This window comes from Doryrhamphus excisus, linkage group LG10, assembly GCF_037039965.1.
Source record: "Doryrhamphus excisus strain RoL-2023G ecotype Guam linkage group LG10, RoL_Dexc_Guam_v1.1, whole genome shotgun sequence".
Taxonomy (NCBI): Eukaryota; Metazoa; Chordata; class Actinopteri; order Syngnathiformes; family Syngnathidae; genus Doryrhamphus; species Doryrhamphus excisus.
The window spans coordinates 15,696,531-15,719,758 of NC_136366.1; the positions used below are offsets into that span (position 1 = coordinate 15,696,531).

Genomic DNA, 23,228 nt, shown 5'->3' on the forward strand with positions numbered 1-23,228 from the left:
TCTGAAGTAAAGGAGCCATCACAAGATTACAACATAGCCATACATTAGGGCCATAATAACAGATTTTTCAACCTAAGGTAGTTTGCTGACATTGGTTTCCTCCATTTGAGCATTTTGTTACATTTTAAGTCTTCTGTTTTCATAATGATATTTGATACTTTTATCTAACAATGCTACTGCAATAATTTTCTCACACTGTACTCTATGTCTTGACTACAATGACAATAAAGAAAATGGCCGACAATGGATACAGTAACTCGTACAAATGGCATGAAGCAAACTGGCTGTGCAACTATATATAATAGGCTAAATACTATGCCTTATCAAAATGTGCACTTTTATGAATGATAATAATTTCTTCCTATTCTTCTTCAAATGCTTCAGCACCAGAGACAGCGACAACAAACGTCATCTCCTTGATCATCTCAAAGATACAACAAAAGTTTTTTTCACCCGCTTCCATATATGACATTTGAGGTCATTATTGAATTGAATGGCTTTTTGGAATTGCTAAGAAAAATATTCTAACTGATGTTTTGAAGGTGGCCATGGACATGTCGTTACCATTAGGCTGTGAGGTCTATAGTCTTGTCATTGAGGTTTTTCTTTGACAGCTCTTTGGTCTTGCCCATGGTGTAAATGAGATGTTGGAATGGAAGAGACTTTCTGTGAAAGGTTAGGCATACATTAAAAAAGTGACAGGATAAATCCCTGCTTCATAGACACACGACTGCTCTGCAGTGGTCTGAAAACAACACATTATACAGCCTGAACTTACAGTATATTAGAAAACTGTATTTGTATTTGCATAACTTTTTACATACAGAATATACAGTACATACAATATAAATATAGAGTGATGACCAGCATTAAAAATACAAACTTTTTAGTTCATTGTCACCTTTTTAAAGGAAAACATTATTCACAATCGGCTGCATGGCGGACGAGTGGTTAGTGCGCAGACCTCGCAGCAAGGAGAACCGAGTTCAATCTCACCCTCGGCCATCTCTGTGTGGAGTTTGCATGTTCTCCCCGTGCATGCGTGGGTACTTTCCGAGTACTCCGGTTTCCTCCCACATTCCAAAAACATTCTAGTTTAATTGGCGACTCCAAATTGTCCATAGGTATGAATGTGAGTGTGAATGGTTGTTTGTCTATATGTGCCCTGTGATTGGCTGGCCACCAGTCCAGGGTGTACCCCGCTTCTCGCCCGAAGACAGCTGGGATAGGCTCCAGCACCCTTGTGAGGATAAGCGGTAGAAAATGAATGAATGAATGAATCATTATGTGAGACATCAATACACGTCTTTCTTGTTTCTGTGCATTTTTCTAAAGCTACAAAAACTGATAAAAAGAGACATCTCATTACTGTCGATAGTGGGACACACCTACAGTATGCTGCCTCCAAGGACTTCTATTCAAACACCTCCATAACATCCCAACAACGTTTTATATACATGCTATGCCAGAATAAGGGTTTCCCCTTTACTTGCATACTTTGCTGCATATTTTTTTATCTGTGTGTATATCTTTAGAATGCACAGAAAGAGAAATATGTGTAAATGTCTGAATGTTGAAATAACATTTGCAGTCATCCACACAGACCCTGTTATGGTAAATGCAGATATGATACCTCAATAGAAGTACTAAAACATATCTGTCAAATTCATGAGCGTGGCCCATTGGAGTAGGGTTTTAAAAAATTCATCTGAAATTTAAAATATCTGTAGTATTGATACCAAGTAGCATCGATGCTAGTAATAGCTTGATGTGGCCTAAAATATTTGTCATAGGTTTTATTCTGATTATAACTACGATCAACAAAAGCACTGCATTGGTGATAAGGGTGCTGTATTTACTTGGTATTTGCGGTATCACTCCACCACTAGTGTTTACGAGTAAGGTTTCTGGAGGCAAAGGGAGCCATGGTGAGGAAGAGGATGGCTGTAATAGTGTTCCACCATTGACGACAGACTGGAAAATGTTACATCAGTGTCCAGAAACATCCGGTCACCCTGTTGAAACAGTTAAGAGTCAATCTATTATGTGACTTTGCAAACTTTTACTATGAAAATTATATTTTGTATTGATTAGGAATTATTGGTAACAATTATTACTAACCCGATATTAGCATCGGTATTAGAAAATGACAGTTTTTGGCAAAAAAAGCAAATATCGGACATCCATAGTATTGATAAAACACAAAAGACAGTATTTCTTTAAGGTACCTCTTCAAATAAACGGTAGTTTCTGGCTTTGCCGATGCCGACATCCCATACCACCAGCACCTGGAGAAAACGTATGTTTGTTAGGATCTACACACATTTACCATTCAGCTTTCACTACCCAGCAAATTCTCACCTTTTATAGTTGGTAATAATTTCTAAATACATGATCATATAGGTGTTCTCCCCGTGTATGTGTGGGTTTTCTCCGTGGACTCCGGTTTCCTCCCACATTCCAAAAACATGCTAGGTTAATTGGCGACTCCAAATTGTCCATAGGTATGAATGTGAGTGTGAATGGTTGTTTGTCTATACGTGCCCTGTGATTGGCTGGCGACCAGTCCAGGGTGTACCCCGCCTCACACCCAAAGACAGCTGGGATAGGCTCCAGCACCCCCGCGACCCTTGTGAGAATAAGCGTTAAATTATCATTTAGGTCAAATGTACAGCATGTTCATTCATTCATTCATTCATTTTCTACCTACCACTTAACCTCACAAGGGTTGTGGGGTACACCAGGGTACACCCCAGCCAATCACAGGGCACATATAGACAAACAACCATTCACACTCACATTCATACCTATGGACAATTTGGAGTCACCAATTTTTTGGAATGTGGGAGGAAACCGGAGTACCCGGAGAAAACCCACGCATGCATGAGGAGAACATGCAAACTCCACACAGAGATGGCCGAGGGTGGAATTGAACCCTGGTCCTCCTAGCTGTGAGGTCTGTGCGCTAACCACTCCCAGCATACATGTATGAGCCACAATTTTTACATGTTCATATGCTTCACTAATAATTTCTATCAAGTGTTGAGATTTTGTACTTTATTCGGTCTTTAAAAGCATCATAGTTGTGTGTTGTAACTGGCTAAACCATGACTCCGATTCCATTTGTTTATCAATCGTCTTGTGTTGTGTGTGTGAGGCAGGTTGAGGGTTCTGGAGCTGAATTTAATTTAAAAATTACGACACTTTTATTGCAAATGTTAATCTAAAATTGGAGGAAAATGTCAATATGTTAAGCAAGCAGGAAGTTTTAGAGGATTGTAGCAAGCCGTGGGTCAAAAATCAACCTTTTTTGGGCCCATCAATTATTGCCATTTTTTTCACCTGCCATTTCCTGGTAGTCCCTGAATGTAACGCCACTATTTATCAGTTGGAGATGGCCAATATTTTTACATTAATTAAATGTATTTTTTTTTTTACCTTTGAGGTTTTGGTTCCTGAGTTTCTGATTCCATAAAGTCCATCATGTGGAAAGTTGGCGCACTCTTTAAATAATCTGCAGCAGAAAGAGCAAAGTCAGCAAAAGTTTTGACAGAGGAAGCAACCGTAGATGCATGAAAAATACATAATTGATACAAAAACTGAACACAAACTTTGAGTCATTATCTATTTTGATAATTATGTATAAACTGATGTTGCACACACATAATCACCCTGTTCATTCTACCGGTTACAGCACATAATGTATTATACAGTATTATAATGTAATGAATATTCATACAAGTAGTTCAATATTATTGCCAGTAGAGGGCAGACGCATCCCTGTGATACATTAAGTATTTTGTTCATCATAGCAGCACAAAAAAAATGTCCCATACTTTTCTACAATGCTGGTTTCCGTCGTGTCAATGAATACAGAGTCTGGTAGAAGCATCTGCAAATACAAACATCATATTTAAATTGGATTATATAGAAGTTTATCATGACAGTACACATAGATTATTGAGGAAAAAGTTGAATCAAATGCCACCCTTTCTTACATTATCGTAATCGCCATCCGAAACGTCTCCTTGGCTGCTTTTGGTCAAGTCTTGCTTCTCGCCTTCAGATGAACGGAAGCTTTGCCCTTCAGGAGCTGCTCTTCTGGTGGGAAAACATATCGCACATAGTAAGACTGCTTCCATAATAGATTTCAACTACCCCTTTTATCTTACGTATAGCACTTATACATAGGAAAGTATAGATTTTTGTTTCGTCAACGATGTTTGCCTTTTGCTGAAATGTAATGCATATTTAATCACATGTTATGTATTCTTGGCCTAAATTAAGTACTTCCGCATAAAAGGGTTCTAAAAAAATGTACTATAATACAAATACTGTGCAATTTAATGCAATAAAAGGCGTTAATGAGTTGTAGTCTATACTGGCCACAAGGTGTCACTAGTAACACGCTACCAGACTTGATTGCGAACATTCATTTTCTACCGCTTATCCTCACAAGGGTCGTGGGGGGTGGCCAACCAATCACAGGGCACATATAGACAAACAACCATTCACACTCACATTCATACCTATGGACAATTTGGAGTCGCCAATTAACCTAGCATGTTTTTGGAATGTGGGAGGAAACCGGAGTACCCGGAGAAAACCCACGCATGCACAGGGAGAACATGCAAACTCCACACAGAGATGGCCGAGAGTGGAATTGAACCCTCGTCTCCTAGCTGTGAGGTCTGCGCGCTAACCACTAATGCAGACAACAAGCTTTTAGTATTTTAGAATTATTTAGCTCACAACAGGCATAATGTATATAAAAAAAAAATACTGGCTACGGTCGTGGCCGTACTCCAGCTAAAACTCAAGTCTGAATCCCCCAACGTCACTTCCTGTCCACAAATTAAAACACATGTGATGATTATATCTACTATATTGGGTAATATGAGTGTCAAGATGACTAAAAGGTTATTATTTCATATGAAGAAGGCACTAATAGTGGTAAAAATGTTTTTTATGCTCTGAGAAAACGGTATAGACGAGGCATTACTGTAATTCGATGAGAATAGCGCTGAAAAAAACACTGAAAAAAATGATTTTTTTGGCCCTGTAATTATTACCTCAATTATTAATTTAAATTTTACAAGGATTTATTATTTAACTTCTTTTACTATTTATATTTATATGGATTTTTAAGTATATTCAAAGATAGTTTTGAGTAAAAATTAGAGAGAGCACCTTTTGTGTCTAAGACAAAATCTTGTTTAGAGTATTTTTAATTTAAAAAGTAATCCTTGCTGACAAGTAAATTTTACTTGAATATTTACCAAGTAAATGTTACTTAGGCGGCACGGCGGTCGAGTGGTTAGCGCGCAGACCTCACAGCTAGGAGACCAGGGTTCAATTCCACCCTCGGCCATCTCTGTGTGGAGTTTGCATGTTCTCCCCGTGCATGCGTGGGTTTTCTCCGGGTACTCCGGTTTCCTCCCACATTCCAAAAACATGCTAGGTTAATTGGCGACTCCAAATTGTCCATAGGTGTGAATGGTTGTTTGTCTATATGTGCCTGTGATTGGCTGGCGACCAGTCCAGGGTGTACCCCGCCTCTCGCCCGAAGATAGCTGGGATAGGCTCCAGCACAAAAGCGGTAGAAATGAATGAATATTAATACATTATGTTAGCTTAAATGCATTGTATGTAAAATGCAGTATGTATTAATATTCATTCATACATTATGTTAGCTTAAATGCATTGTATGTAAAATACAATGTAAAATATAATTGTATGTAAAATACAATACATTTAGGCTAACATAATGTATTAATATTCATTCACTGCATTTTGCTGGCGACCAGTCCAGGGTGTACTCCGCCTCTCGCCTGAAGACAACTGGGATAGGCTCCAGCACCCCCGCGACCCTCGTGAGAAAAAAAGTGGTATAGAAAATGAATGAATGAATGAAAAGTTACTTAGGAATTGTGCGTGCAAATTGTTAGCTAGCTTTTCTCAAGTAAATGGCACTCCAAATTTTTTTCAGCGTAGTTAGCATCCAAAATGGACACACAAAAATGTCTCAGTAAGTATATGCTGATCAGCTTTTGGCAACAATTGATTTGTGTATGATGTTTTTTTGTCGGACCCCTGCTTTCAGTCATAAAACTAACCTCTTTGTCCATTTAAACATGGTGGACTGCATAGTGTAGACTTCATAGTGTACTACTGGTCTTTTGGGTGTGAGTCACACTTACTGAAGAGGGGCGCCTGACTGTCTGGGCTTGGTGACAGGCAGTGGAGGCTTGACTCCTGGTGGAGTTTTCGGCATATCCATGGTCTTATTTTGCGGTCCAGTTTGAAGAAGAGGAGATCGAGGGGGGTTGCAGGGCAGCGGTGGACGACTGGAAGGTGTCTGAGGGTATGACTTTCGGGATTTGGCCGTTCGGCCTTGAAAACTTGCAGCATGTGGCGCTGAAAGGCTTGGTTTGCTGTGAAGGTTGATCACAGGTGCTCCAAGGTGGTTGTTGCTAATAGAGCGGTTGGTCCCGGCATTGGGGGAGCACCGGTCTGAACCATCCAGGACCATTCTGGTCTCTAGTCGCTCACAGATGGGCGGGGTGGCAGGGGATTGGAGCACGATAGCCGATGGAGGATTCCAGTCTCGTCTGTTCGTCTCAGTCCTAACCACTGACTGTGGCGTGCTTTTAAAAGTTCGCTGTGTGTTGGGGGGAGGAAGGGGCGGCGGGATATCAGAGGAGGGCTTGCGCGGATGGGGAAGGAAGGGGGGAGGAGGAGGCGGACCTTTGTTTGGGTCCTTTAGAATGGGAGGGGGTTTCAAGGGAAGCGGTCTTTTGGGGTTGGTTTGAATTCTGCTATGTGACGGGACTGGAGGTGGGGAGTCTTTATGGAGACAGAAGTCTTGCTGGCGCTGGGGCATCATGGGCACAGGGGGTGGCGGGTAAGACGGTGGAGGTCCAGTGGGTCGACCTGAGGCTGAAGAATAAACATGCATACGACTAATAAAAATAATAAATAAATAATAATATATATTAACATTATTAATATTAATATTAATATTAATATTAATATTAACATTAACATTAACATTAACATTAACATTAACATTAATATTAATATTAATATTAATATTAATATTAATATTAATATTAATATTAATATTAATATTAATATTAATATTAATATTAATATTAATATTAATATTAATATTAATATTAATATTAATATTAATATTAATATATTGATATATTGAGTAATAATATTGATATTAATATTACAAATTTATAATAAATAATTTATAACAAAATAATAAAATAAATAATATATATAAACATTAACATTATGTATAATAATATATAACATAATGTATAATAATATATATTAACAATATTAATATTAATATTAATAATGTTAATGTTATATATTAATATTAATAATGTTAATGCTAATATATATTATTTATTTTATTATTTTATTATAAATTGTTTATTATAAATTATTAATATTAGTATCGGTATTATTAATATTAATAATATTTAATGTATATTAATGTTTAGTGTTAATATATATTATTATTTATTTTATTATTTTATTAATGTTATGTATTATTTTTTATTAGTAGTATACATGTTTATTCTAATAATTTATTCTAATAATAGAATAATTAATATTGATATTGATATTGATATGAATATGGATATGAATGTGAATGTGAATATGACTATACGTATATTAATAGTGTTTATTATTTTATTAGTAGTATACATGTTCATTCTAATATTAATATTAATAATAATCAATATTAATATTATTAATAGTAATTTTAATATCAATATTATAATAAATACTACTAATAAATAAATAATAAATACTACTAATAAAAAATAATATTACATTATATCAAAAGTCACTTGGTAAACGTGTTCCGTAACACGCTGTGCAGATCTGCATTGACTGGCCACAATATTAGGTACACTTGATGCTGCACAAGGGTGGCATAAAATATTACATGCATAAACATAAACATTCATATTTTCATTTCCTGGCGTCATCAATACTTGAGAAAGAGAATGTGGATGTAAGTGTAGCGTGGTAGCATTACCTGTACATGTCGGCAAACACTCGCTGTCCGGCTTCAAATAGTCTTCGTCATCTTCATCGTCATCATCACAAAAATCTACATGGAGAGAAAATAGGATAGGAAATTATAATTCAATTTTCTGTATTTAATATATTCATGCACGCTCTTACCATTTTCTGCATTATTTACTGGGTCTTTAATATCCAAGGGCCTCTCAATCGTTCCATAGAAACTATCTGCATCTGAATCAGAGTCGCTATGGCAACAGAGCAACAATAATCTTGTTCAATGATAATACGGAGAAAGTGAATGAAAGATGGTTGAAGTGGCCGTTTGGAGGGATTACCTTGGAATATGAGACTCTTTTCGGTCATTGTAACGATCAATCTCACATCGCAGGGATCGCATCCATTTCTGTGCGACAATAGAAGATACTACAAGTGTCACATGACTGTGCATGACCACATTCAGATACAGTATAATGTGGGAGGGGGGGGGGGTAATTGTGCTTACCCGCCTTTCATCTTCACTCGCTGCAGAGAAAAGCCATGTCCTGTGTTTCTTACTGATGTGGATGATCTTAAATGGGAAAACATTGTTGGATGTTGTCTCCTCTGCTGCTCTCATCACTCTGTGGGAAGAGATAAACATTCAGTATACTGTAAATACACATGCATGGCATAGTGGAGTTTGTGTATATACATATAGCATATACATATTGTGGTTGACAATCGCCCATAATCCAAAAATATTGAAATACAGCCACGGCATGTCCAGTATGATAGCGTTAAAAGAAGTTCTCCCTCTTCCTTGTGGAAGTGGTAAACTCTTGGCATATAATTTTGTCTTATAATAACTAAATTGGAATCTAACTTGCGAGATCGGCCGTCTCTTGTGTTCCTGCAGTGATCCAGTAGCAATGTGGAGAATAATAGAAGTGTAGAGGTGATTATAGGGGTGTTATTTTATGTCTACATGGCTTTAATAATTGTAAAAAAAATTTTTTGAAATTCCTAAACAGGTTTCCTATGCTCTCACAAGGAACAATGAAAATACTCCATTCATTAATATTTCATACTACTTCAAGGAAATTCACTTATGTTGGGCCTGGAACTGCCATAAACAAGGGACTATATAAAAAAATGTTTAGTCAGATTAATCAGTTTTTCAAATTAATTAATGATGATTAATGATGACTCTGCAACTGTTCTAAAATATGACTATTTGTTACTGTATTTTATGAAAAGAAAGCTAAACAGCATAATAAATATGTGTATGTATTAACAGCTTCAAATCAATTGAAAATTTGTCATTAGTTGATTAATTGCAAGATTTTCATTGTTAACTCACGATTAATTGCTTTGAGCCAAGGCACATTTTCACATTAGACAAAACTCATGACACACCACCAAACAAAAGTATTGTAATATTTTCATTTTCTGCCTGTCACTATGAGTCACAATTCATTTGTAATAAATTAATAATACATTTTGGACCAATTATATGCCACCACACAGTGGCTGGGAATCACTGTACAATATGTGTGCACTTTAAGATATCACATATTACAACAACAGTAAGTAGAGATAACTTTAAGTACATAAACTTTGCATTCATAAGAACTTTTCTGCAGGTGTGTGTACCAAAATAAGGGGATATGTTTCAACATCTCACACAAGTTCAAGCGGCATGGCTTAAAGGTGTTTAAAAATTGTGTTGTTAAACCGCATTTGCAGTACTACTTAATAAACGTGTACACTTCGACAGCCGTAATAAAAAATATATTCAAACCATCGTTTTTACTTTTATTTATTTTATTTATCTACCAAAGAGAGGACTATGTTACATACATACCTGTTGTACCCATTCAGAGAAAACGCCCCTTGTGGTGCAGCAGAAGTACTACTTTTAAAGTAGTACACGCAACCCTTGTGGATAATGATGTACCTCAGTGGCCCTGGGAAAAAGCAAACAATAGAATGTGTTTAGAAACATTATTGTTCCGGTCTGAGACCACCACTGAATGCCAAAAATTGATACGCTGATAAAAAAAAACATTGTTTTTTTAGTTGTCAATCGAGTAATAGAATATTAGCTGTTCAGTTGTGCTACTTTTAAAAAGTTCTCAATAACCAACGTGCGATGGGAGAACTTCGAGAGGTAAAATAACACAAGATAAAAGTAAGATAAAATATTCTTAAACCAAGCACTAAATGTATTTTTAATTCACACTTTATGTTTCTTCTAAGAGATTATGCTTATTACCTGCAGCAGTTTACAGCAACATTTTATGCAAATCATATGCGAATCTATTCACTGCTATTGCTAGCTAATTCTAGCACTGCTAGCTCTTAATCCATGGACATGACAGAGGCCCCCAAATAGCTGTCCTCAACTATGCCTGCCGTTAACTAGCAGCTTGTACCCTCATTTTAGCTCACAGTTAAAAGCAGAAAATCCGCAGAATATGACCGGCATCTAAAAATCAACCTCCTTAGTTGGGACACTTGTACGCCATGGTAATTCTATATGAAAGGCAATAAAACTAAATACCGGCAGTGTTTCTTGCTTATGTGGCAAGTCGACGTAGTTCATGACAGTTTGAATCACAGCGACACTGTCACTAAATGTGGTCTTGTTATGAGAACCATCTACCAAGGCTTTGAAGCAATAAAAATATTTGTGCTCAATATTTCCAGCATGCCCGCTACCTTCGTGAGGATAAGTGGTATAGAAAATGAATAAATTAATGAATTTGTTCCCACATGTGAGTCCAGTGACCGCTACTTCCTGAAACTACGGCGCGGGCTGAGGGTCAAAAAGGACGTGCTCACTTTCATCGCATGTAAAAAAAAAGTTCCAAAAACGTTGACAGCCCTGTTCTACACATTGTAATTATTACATTAGAGTCAGCTCCAGAAGTATAAAAGGGAGAGGTACTCACTACTAATGAATGATAATGTAAGATAATCAATGACTATCAAAGGTAGTGCTTCCATAGTCAAACTCTTGCTGTTATAAAGGCAGTGTACTCACATCTCAAGAGGCTAAACTGGCTGCCTCCCTTCTTGTGGAGGTATCCTGCTATAGTAACTCCTCCAGGCATAGTGAGGAGATTCTGTGCTCCGATGGCTCGCATCGGTACCGGCCAACACACCTCCAGAGATGACATGCTTCTGTGAAGAAAGAGGATAAAACACATAATACTGTACAGTGAATGTCAGCCACAGACGCATAAACAGTAACAAGAATTGTCTCACACATTCCTCTGCACCATATGTGCAGGTGTGACCTCTTCAGGTGCATCCTGCTTCCTGTCAAGCTTTCTTTCATGTTCTGGACTGCGTTGCTGTTCTTCAGGAGATTGACAGCAGACGCCAATGCTGGCAGGAGCTCCATTACAAAACTACCTTTAGTAGCCGTTTGGTTTTCTCTTTCGTCTCTGAGGTTTTCCTTACGCTCTACTGATGTAATCTATTCCTCGCTGACCGGCACACACTTTCCATTTCCCATGCTCTCCCACTCCCACACACATACATACCTACACACTCCGAGCAAGCTGAGCTTGGGTCTTCACATCAGCACACTTTCAAACTGAATTCAAACTGGAACTATTAATCCCAACTAGCGTGGGTGTGTTTGTTTCAAAATAAACATCCCAAGTGAAGCCCTTCATCCGCAAATGAGTTTGTGACCAATTTCCAGTTTATCTTCTGCATCAACTGCCGCCTGAGGAAAGAGGAGGGATGATATGTGCGTGTAGTCTAAAGAATGAAGACATGTATTTTCTTTCACTGATAGTACAGGACTAAACGCATGTTTTACTTCTTGGTATGTTGCAGTCCAACTGCATTCTAAAAGGCTTAAGTAAAATGGTGTTCTATGTTGACAGTCAAAAATATGTTTTCTTAAGCGATGATGTCTCTGTATAAAACATATATTCTAGGAGTAGGACATTCATTCATTCTTATGCTTATCCTCATGTTGCAGGTGTGCTGGAACCTATCCCAGCTGTCTTCGGGTGAGAGGCGGCGTACACCCTGGACTGGTGGCCAGCCAATCACAGGGCACATATAGACAAACAACCATTCACACTCACATTCATACCTATGGACAATTTGGAGTCGCCAATTAACCTAGCATGTTTTTGGAATGTGGGAGGAAACCGGAGTACCCGGAGAAAACCCATGCAGTACATGACCAAAACTCACACATGCATGGGGAGAACATGCAAACTCCACACAGAGATGGCCGAGGGTGGAATTGAACCCTGGTCTCCTAGCTGTGAGGTCTGCGCGCTAACCACTCGACTACCGTGCCGCCCATTGAAAATCAAAACAGTGAAAATATTAAAAACTGTATTTAATAACTGTATTTTTTGGCCTTTTGTATTAAGTTGTGTACTCCTATAGAGCAGCTATACATGATAACCACCACAAGCGTTGTAGTACTTCCTGGATCTGCACCTATTCAGCTGTATTTCCTTGAATTTCATGGTTCCTGCAACGGTCAGTTTTAATGTATTCCACCTATGGCCCGCCTCCAGGAATGCCACTCCGCTATAATTGGTCACACTTGAAAGAGTTGATATTAAACGGCGATTTGTCTTTTTAAAATGTGTGCTTTTAACATTCTGCAATATTTGTTGGATCCCGAATCCGATCCGGAAGTAGAGACTGGACAGTCCGAAGTTTCTCAAGAAAAGAGGTTACTTAAGACGTTTCTCAATGCTAAGTAGAATTAGCATTTTAGCGTTAGGTTTTCTACAGCATCGGTAATATGTAATGTGTTTTTGTGGGACTACCCGTGTTTAGAAAGCGCTAAACGCTCCCTGTACGCATACTCTATAATGCCACACAAACAAGCGCTCCATGACTTACACAAAATAAACACAGAACACTGATACTGATATTTTGACCAATCACGTGTGGTTTTGACAGAAAAATGACAAGCAAAAACAGTCTCGTCGTTACTTCAAAGAACTGACTCTCAGCGCTTAGCATTCACACTTTGTCATTCATGCTGCTACTTGGAATTCGTCCTTCTTTCCCTGGCCCCTGCTGGCCAATCCTTACACCAAGAATTCATTTGCTTTTACCATCATTATCAACTGCTGTATTTCCTTGACTTTGTTCATTATTTCCCTTCTTATTTCCAGTATTATTAGATTTTTGTGCAAGGTGGCGAGAAGCAGGATTGCATTAATTAAATGACTTATCTTTATTATGCACATAAATGTCGGTGAGCAAGTGTACTGGGAGTATTGTAACATTCAGCACTATACTGTATCCCCGAAAGAGGATTTTATTATGGTGTTAACACATGCATTAGTGTTGTTTATATTGTGAAATGTGATGGTTATCATTAATAGCCTGTGAGTAGTGATCTCATCCCAGTTATTCTATACACCCATCTGTTCACTTTCTATGCCGCTTATCCTCACTAGGGTCGCAGGTACGCTGGAGCCTATCCCAGCTGTCTTCGGGAAAGAGGAGGGGTACCCCCTGGACTGGTTGGCAGGTACAAACAGTCGATACAATTCCTGCTGAATCAGAGCCTCAAGTCTCATTAGGATTGCCAAGAGAGCATAGTTGGAGTATGAGTCATATTTTGCTGGAAACTTGTTGAGAACTTGTTGGCTAAAAATGCAGCAGTGCGTCAATCCTCAGGAATGAGGATAAGAGGATGAGACAGAACACTGATAAAAGATGAAAACACAATCAATCATCAGGGTGGAGCTGGTGCGAGATGGTACAGCATAAGATATGTGCAGTTCTCTGGTGTGATCATCACTAGGGATGAGCCGGATACTCATTATAAATGAGTATCCATTATGGATAATGGATACTCGTACCGGATATGAGTATGAAACAAGTACATTTCCTCATTATACGTATTCGTGTTTAAAGAAAATGCTCATTATGTAATCACTATTCATGCTCTGGGATTAGCCAGCCTCTCCCAAGACTTACTCTGCAAGCAGCAGACACAGAGGACCTCAGCGGTGCCTCATTCATATTATTGTAATTATTATATTGTTTTTATTAGTAGTATTTTTAGGATGTTAATAATTAAAATAATATTAATATTATAATATTATTAATAATATATTGATATTATTTTAATTATTATATTGTTTTTATTAGTAGTATTTTTATGATATTAATAATAAAATAGAGGCTAGTATTATATTAATAATATTATTATATTAATAATATTTTAATTATTAATATAATAAAAATACTACTAATAAAAACAATGTAATAATTAGAATAATATTAATATATTATTAATAATATTATAATATCAATATTATAATATCAATATTATATTATTATTAATATAATACTTGCCTCTATTTTGTTATTATATATATATATATAATAAAAATACTACTAGTAAAAATAATATAATAATAAAAATAATATTAAATTAATAATATTATATATTAATATTATTTATTATATAAATATTAATACTAATATTAATATTAATATATAATACTAATAATAAATAATAATAAATACTACTAATAAAAAATAATATTACATTATATCAAAAGTTACTTGGTAAACGTGTTCCGTAACACGCTGTGCAGATCTGCATTGACTGGCCACAATATTAGGTCTGGCACAATGCCTACATTTTACTAGGTTTTCTTCACCTCGCCTCTATTTTGTTATTATATTTATATAATAAAAAATAAAATAATACAATTAAAATCATATTAATAATATTATTTAATTTAATAATATTATAATATATATTAATATTAGTATAAATATATAATACTAAAAATAAATAATAATAAATACTACTAATGAAAAATAATATTACATTATATCAAAAGTCACTTGGTAAACGTGTTCCGTAACACGCTGTGCAGATCTGCATTGACTGGCCACAATATTAGGTACACTTGATGCTGCACAAGGGCGGCATAAAATATTACACCCCTCTCAATACTTGTAATCTTAAACTTTCATAAAATAAATATGTAAAAATATATACACACAAACACAATTCAAACACACCATCTGATAATGGGTACGCATGCATGTTAAAAAGCACATACACGCAAACACACACACACACAGATATAATATTCACACGGAACACCAACATTCAAATAGGAGTAGTAGTTTTCTTGTCTGTTGAAACTTAGGTAATTCAGCGTGCGTGTACGTATGTGTTATGTGTGTGTGTGTGTGTGAAAACATTTATTCGGTGCGCCCGGAAGCTAAGTTAAGTGTAACCGGAAAATAACTAAAACTGAGTTGTGAGTTTCAGAATAAAATACAGGCTAACATGCTAAAACTCAAAATTAGCAAGCAAGCGAGGTGGTTTGTTCTTATGGATTGTAAATGTACACAAAATAATGAATAATGAGTCCTTGTCTCTCAAGTATGAAGTTTTTATAGCAACGCCTATAAAAATGTACATTATTTTGAAGCGTCAAAATCGGAAGTAGCTATAGTGGTGTCTTCCTGTAAACATTTCGTTTTTTTACATTTGTATAGGCTTTGGTATAAAGGCTTTTTAACAGGCATGTGTACCCATTATCAGTGTGTGTGTGTGAATTGTGTTTGTGTGTACAGATCTTTGATGTGTTTTGTCCTAAACGACGATGCTTTCGAGTACACCCACTTCCGGTTTATACCTTGCCCACTCCGAGTACGGCTACAGCTACACATAATTTAGATGGGTGGAAGGATACAGATACAGATACAGCAATTCCGAGTGCACATGAACATCTCACAGCGCACAGTCAGAGCAAAATTTGAATGTATTCAAATTTATCATAATTTGACGATACAAAACACATATTTTTGAATCAATAATACTACAAAGCGAATTACTCATGTTCAATATTTCAGGTTTCACTTTCATTATTTGACATTAATTTACCAATAGGGCCATGAGCAGTCAAAATTTAAAAATTCAGATCACTTTGTGCAGGTGCACACTGTCACCTCACATTTCCTATCAGAAAAAAAGTAGTGAAACAAACTATGATGACTCGGGGAAAGACAAATAAACATACTAGCAGATAATGAGGTAAAACAGAAGAGAAAAAGCAGTTAGACAAGTACTACTTCATGCCCGCCCTCCCCCTTTTAGAGGGTCGAAACCTGACCACACTTCCTGTAAATGTCACATTTGACAACAACCATACCAGCAAAATAAACCTGGGAACAACTGATGTGGAGGGGGTCAGATAATAGTATCAGCAAATAAATAATAAACATCTTACTATCTAAACTCTTACTGATTTGCAGGAAGCAAACTGTGAACTTCCCCTACAGTGTAGTATGAAATTCCCTTTGCTGTACAAGCACTTTCGATATTAGACATCTTTGGATAACACAATAGCATTTCATAATGGAAAACTAAGTGCAAAAATACAATATAATATAATATAATATAATATAATATAATATAATATAATATAATATAATATAATATAATATAATATAATATAATATAATATAATATAATATAATATAATATAATATAATATAATATAATATAATATAATATAATATAATATAATATAATATAATATAATATAATATAATATATAATGCTCGGCTATTTATAATATTTATATTATTATTATATAATATTATTATTATAAATTATATAATATATAATATATAATTATTTATTATATAAATAATTATATATTATATATTTATTATATTATATTATATATTTATAATATTTGTATTATATTATATCATTATTATTATAAATGATATATCATATCATATCATACCATTACCCACGAAAACGTAAAACTCAACTGTATCACATCCTGTCCACCACCCAGTCGGCTCCCCGACTAGAGTTTTATTCATGAGTTTTATTTATAGCCTTAAATGACATATGTTCTGTAAAAGTGTACTTTTACAGAAGTGTACTAAATGTAAAAGTAACTATATGGGTTTTTATTTCACATCTAGAGTGTACTTAGTACATCGTAAACAGGATTTCTATGCTCTAACTAAAATATTCTTTATTTATAAATAAGGAATCCAACTCTGCAGGTCTGTACAATAAAGAAGGAATTATTGTATTATGACATATGAAACAAAAATGGGGATTACTGTGTGGGCTGAAGCTTAATAACATAAACTCCAAGTTGCTGTGATGTAAATATTCAGATAAATTTGAGATATGACTTGCAAAATGAATATACTCTGGATTAAGAAAATAGAACATTTCTTCATGTGAAACCTTACATATAAGTCACTCATAATCCATATTGATAAAGAGAAACACCAATGGTTATCAATAGCGTGTACCCTGCTAAAGGCTACAGCTTCCAGGATAGCCTCCAATATTCAGATCAGGATTCTCACTTACATGTCATCCCTTCGTTCCTGACAACACATCCTGACGCTCGGCTTGGAGCTCTGCACGGTAGACTTCTTCTTCCTCACGGATGGAGCGTACATGCCGATGGCAACAAAGCACAGTATGGCATATTTTTTGCCCTGTGTACTTTGTAGTACGGGATTGGAGAAATGCTACTAAGTATAGAAGAGTTTAAATGCATAAAAAAGCAAACCAGATTGTAGAACAACAAGAGTAAGTCAAATAGAAAGGTTAGCTCTTCCCTGAAGTCTGAGGGGGCCTGAAGTCAAGTCATTTCCTGTTGGGGTCTCTTTGTGATTGGTCGGCTGCCTGAAGCGTTTCCTTCCTGCCTTGTCTTAGTCGCTATATGATTGGCTTCCAGAAACAACCCAGACCTCTACAGAAACCCAGACACAAAGGATCTGAGAAAAAGCGAGAGGTGGGACTTTCCTCTCCATCCTTTGTGGCTGGAAAAACAATTGTTAGTACAAACTAGTCGTCACGTCTACACATAGACCTGAACTTCCTGTTAAGGTTTCCTAGCACTCTATTGTGTAGCTGCAGGTTTGAAATACCCCAGGTTGTTATCAATGAACATTTTCGCCAAAATTTTGCCTTGGTTTTTGTACACCGTCTTGGTTATCATACAATCGACTCATTCATTCATTCATTCACCGCTTATCCTCATGAGGGTCGCGGGGGGTGCTGGAGCCTATCCCAGCTGTCTTTGGGCGAGAGGCGGGGTACACCCTGGACTGGTCGCCAGCCAATCACAGGGCACATATAGACAAACAACCATTCACACTCACATTCATACCTATGGACAATTTGGAGTCGCCAATTAACCTAGCATGTTTTTGGAATGTGGGAGAAAACCCACGCATGCACGGGGAGCACATGCAAACTACACACAGAGATGGCAGAGGGTGGAATTGAACCCTGGTCCTCCGAGCTGTGAGGTCTGTGCGCTAACCACTAGACCGCCACGCCGCCTACAATTGACTCCTTATCAAAATTTTAAGATCAGTTGAAAAATTACAAAAAAATTATACTTTGTGCTAATGGATCTTAAGGAGGTTCTCACAAGAGCATGGATGGTCAAACTACGGCCCTTTCCAAAGTATTTGAATTAAACTCAACATCCAACCTGGCATCATGGATTGAGCCAACCTATTAATGGTTTAAGTAGCTGTTTTATCAATTTTGTTATTTGATGTGGTCTGCTGTTTACAAAGTGTGCCTGAAAAAAAGGGACACAACACACACTAGGTTTAGAGATACAACAATGCACAACGATGAGCCAATTCAAGAAACAATACAAGCAGTTGATGTTTGCTAAATACAAGGATGAAGAGTCTTGAACCAGTCATGATGTGCTATATATATCACTATATTGACACTTACTATGGTACACATTATGTCATTGGATGCTCATATCACCTTGTACTTCGGTACGAGGTACATTATTAAAAAAAAAAAAACAAAAACCTTAAACTGTATTATGGAAAGCAGGAAGTGAACAAATGTAACATTTATTTGAGGTGGGATTTAATAAGTTTTGCTTCTTCCTACTCCTTTTGGACATGTGGAACTGTGAACTGATTATGGGATGCATTCAATTGTAATCTGATGCATGTTCAAATGAAATAAAACCATTACCATTACCATTACCATTACCATTACCATTACCATTACCATTACCATTACCATTACCATTACCATTACCATTACCATTACCATTACCATTACCAAATGACCAACCTCAGCAGCAATGGTAATGGTATGCTGCAGCTCAACAACCCAACCTGGTCCTTAGCTTAGCTTAGCCTAAGCATTAAACCTAGTGAGTAAAGAATAAAAAATACTTACCCTTCTCTTTGATTTGCACCGTGATGTTGAAATATTAATCTTGGGATACGTGAGGGATGGTCCGAATGCACGTTGTGATCCAGTAAAGAAGGACACATTGGTCGGCTGCATTTGAAGGGTCCTTTGTGTCAGCAGCACCCTTGAAGGATGCAGACCACACCAAGACTCAGAATGACATTATTTGGAACGATTCAGACGGAACATTCCAAGTATACTAGTATACAAGACTAAACTTTGTTTTTAAAAAAAAGTAAACTCACCCAGTGTAGCGTCATTTGTGCAGCTCTGTCATTGCAGCTTTTAGTCCTGCTGAGTTCTATCCCAGTCTTGCCATGGTTTTTTAGTGAGTGTCTGGGCACCCTCCCTTTAGCCACAAGTAAAAATAGCTCCACTTCTTATTCACACAGTCAAACAGCAACACCAACAGAAAGTAACACGGTCCCATTGAGTAGCTTAATCCCTACAAGAGTCTGCTAGTTTGGCAGGTTTGAGCAGCAGCACGATTGAGGGCTGACTTCCTCTTTTTAGAAATTACTCCCTCCCAACATCTGGTTAGCAATTATGTCATAAACACCCACTCTAGTGGAGCGTGATATTGTATAACCCAAGCTAGGTTTATACGATATTTTATGTTTTGTGTGTTCCAGGTGGAAAAAAAACAATTTTAAATATCCCAAAGAATTCCCATTTTGCAAACTCTGCCATTTCTGTGTGGAGTTTGCATGTTCTTCCGTGCATGCGTGGGTTTTCTCCCACATTCCAAAAACATGCTAGGTTAATTGGTGACTCCAAATTGTCCATAGGTATGAATGTGAGTGTGAATGGTTGTTTGTCTATATGTGCCCTGTGATTGGCTGGCGACCAGTCCAGGGTGTACCCCGCCTCTCGCCCAAAGACAGCTGGGATATTGGCTCCAGCCCCCCCCGCGACCCTTGTGAGGAAAAGCGGTAGAAAATGAATGAATGAATGAATGAAAAAATTATATTTTGGCTGCATGGTGGACGAGTGGTTAGCACCAGGCCTCATAGCTAGAAGACCCGTGTTAAATTCCACCACTCTCTGTGTGGAGTTTGCATGTTCTCCCCGTGCATGCGTGGGTTTTCTCCGGGTACTCCGGTTTCCTCCCACATTCCAAAAACATGCTAGGTTAATTAGCGACTCCAAATTATCCATAGGTATGAATGTGAGTGTGAATGGTTGTTTGTCTATATGTGCCCTGTGATTGGCTGGCGACCAGTCCAGAGTGTACCCCACATCTCACTGGAGGACAGCTGGGATAGGCTCCAGCACCCTCGTGAGGATAAGCGGTCGAAAATGAATGAATGAATTCCAATTTTCCAATAAATTGCTTACTCAAAACATAATTTGTCTCACTCCCATTTTTTAACTGTATATTTTGAAGCTCTACATAAAGCCTCCTTCAAATTGTACAGTGGGTAATGTTAGAGTAATTTTTAAGGAAGTATGAAATAACGTCCACACCTGTTCACTGTGAGGCATATTTCCATGCGTGTGGGTTCTATTGTCATGGCAAATTTGGTCAACGTGCACCACTTCCTTCCTGTAAAAAAACCTAGGTACTGTTTGACATACAGTAAATGTGGGTGGATGGTAATCATTAACATATTGCACTTCTCAATGTGAGGAGCTGGTGATTGCACTGTAAATAGGAGAAGTTTCATTGTATATTTTTAGTTTATTTTAGTATATTTAGTATATATTTTAGTATATTTTGGTAAAAGTCATGTAGTGAATACCAGTAGAGGACAACATAATATTGGTTTTCCATGAATCCTATGATAGCTGTGTGTTACAATACATACGTATATAGTAGACGCTATCTGTATGGACAACTTGCCAACTTTATTGCTAAATCTGACAACATTCCAAACCCCTATTAGCGACACATTTTCTCAAAAGCGACCAGCGATAAATCTAGTGACTTTTTCTGGTGTCACAGGAGAGTTGTCTGATATTTGTGGACTTAAAAATGAAAGCACGTATTGTTGTACAGTTTCTGTTCTCACTGAGCAGCAGTGCAAAGTCAGCTTCTGTGGCACACTGAGAGCACAGTGGACCTCTACATGGACCTGTCAGTGTGTCACAAAGTCGGGGTACACCCTGGACTGGTCATCAGCCAATCACAGGGCACATATAGACAAACAACCATTCACACTCACATTCATACCTATGGACAATTTGGAGTCGCCAATTAACTTAGCATGTTTTTGGAATGTGGGAGGAAACCGGAGTACCCGGAGAAAACCCACGCATGCACGGGGAGAACATGCAAACTCCACACAGAGATGGCCAAGGGTGGAATTGAACCCTGGTCTCCTAGCTGTGAGGTCTGCGCGCTAACCACTCAACCGCCATGCCGCCCAACATATAACATATTCAAATTATTGATTAATTTTCTACCACTTATCCTCACAAGGGGAGCTGGAGCCTATCCCAGCTGTCTTCGGGCAAGAGGCGGGGTACACCCTGGACTGGTGGCCAGCCAATCACAGGGCACATATAGACAAACAACCATTCACACTCACATTCATACCTATGGACAATTTGGAGTCGCCAATTAACCTAGCATGTTTTTGGAATGTGGGAGGAAACCGGAGTACCCGGAGATGGCCGAGGTTGGAATTGAACTCGGGTCTCCTAGTTCTCCAGTTTTGAACATAATTAAGATGCTTTTACTCACTTTTTTCTCTCTCCAACAAGGTTATGCTTTTTCTCCTCTGTTACATCATATGTAATTAATATGTAAATTAGCTGACAATGTCATCTAGCGACAAACCAAAGACCAAACGTCAACACGCTGTCAAATTGTCGATAGTCCGAGTTCTAAAAAAACTTTGTGAAGGACTAAAAACATTTAGGCCTGGAGATAAATGGGTAAATAATCTTTGATTTTTTCAGGCACGGAATATATAGAAAAATCTGTTAGATTTCTGTGATATTTTGGCACGATTGGCAGGTTTGTTAGTGTCTTCATGCTTGGATAATGTTAGTATCAGCAGCAACAGATGAGTAAATTATTATATTATCTTTTTCCGAACAGAATTTGTTGACTTTATAGCATAATACTGTGGAATCCTGCTTTGAAACAAGCCACCAAAACAAAAGAAGTCCTTTTTATTGCATTTAAATGGGGCTTTTTATGGTAATGGTAATGGTTTTATTTCATTTGAACATGCATCAGATTACAATTGAATGCATCACATAATCAGTTCACAGTTCCACATGTCCAAAAGGAGTAGGAAGAAGCAAAGCTCATTAAATCCTACCCCTCCATCTGGTACTTTTACAATCAGTAACTGTTACATTTGTTCACTTCCTGCTTTCCATAATACAGTTTAAGGTTTGTTTGTTTTTTTACCAAAGTATGAGGTGATATGACCATCCAATGACATAATGGGTACCATAGTAAGTGTCAATATAGTGATATATATAGCACATCATGACTGGTTCAAGACTCTTCATCCTTGTATTTAGCAAACATCAACTGCTTGTATTGTTTCTTGAATTGGCTCATCGTTGTGCATTGTTTGAGGTCCTTACTCAATCCATTCCATAGTTTGATTCCACATACTGAAATGCTATGGCTAGCATAACGTAGTCCTAGCATAGAAGTGTTTCAAATGTACTTCTTCCCTGAGATCATATTTCTCCTCTCTTGTAGAGAAGTATTGGATGACATTTTTAGCTAATTGGTTGTTTTTAGCCTTATGCATTATTTTAGCTGTTTGAAGATGAACTATATCAGCAAGTTGAAGTATTTGTGATTTTAGAAATAAGGAGTTAGTATGTTCTCTGTAGGCAGCATTATGAATTATCCTTACTGACCTTTTTTGCAGTACATTTAGCCAGTGAAGATTGCTTTTATAGTTATTAGCCCATATTTCCACACAATAAGTAAGATATGGTAGAACCAGAGAGCAATAAAGAGTGTGGA

General features: G+C 37.1%; 1 protein-coding gene across 5 annotated transcripts; it reads right to left on the bottom strand.

Moving 5' to 3' along the window:
* Window positions 1-513: 513 nt before the first annotated feature.
* Window positions 514-19,674, bottom strand: sh3bp2 (SH3-domain binding protein 2). Of its 5 annotated transcripts, XM_058064904.2 has the most exons (15): window positions 19,534-19,674; window positions 19,274-19,412; window positions 17,414-17,871; window positions 11,081-11,220; window positions 9,899-10,001; window positions 8,558-8,675; window positions 8,391-8,458; window positions 8,215-8,300; window positions 8,066-8,140; window positions 6,201-6,939; window positions 3,999-4,101; window positions 3,837-3,892; window positions 3,439-3,514; window positions 2,229-2,288; window positions 758-2,015 (listed from the first exon to the last, which is right to left on the bottom strand). In XM_058064904.2, the coding sequence occupies exons 3-15, from the start codon at window positions 17,503-17,505 to the stop codon at window positions 1,893-1,895; spliced, it is 1,839 nt and encodes a 612-aa protein (XP_057920887.2). In that variant the 5' UTR covers window positions 17,506-17,871; window positions 19,274-19,412; window positions 19,534-19,674; the 3' UTR covers window positions 758-1,892. The 5 variants fall into 5 exon arrangements, with proteins under 5 accessions (XP_057920885.2, XP_057920886.2, XP_057920887.2 ...); XM_058064902.2 differs by lacking the exons at window positions 17,414-17,871; window positions 19,274-19,412; window positions 19,534-19,674 and adding exons at window positions 514-666; window positions 11,307-11,575 and having other exon boundaries at window positions 1,860-2,015; XM_058064903.2 differs by lacking the exons at window positions 17,414-17,871; window positions 19,274-19,412; window positions 19,534-19,674 and adding an exon at window positions 11,307-11,575 and having other exon boundaries at window positions 757-2,015; window positions 3,999-4,098.
* Between the last annotated feature and the right edge of the window lie 3,554 nt (window positions 19,675-23,228).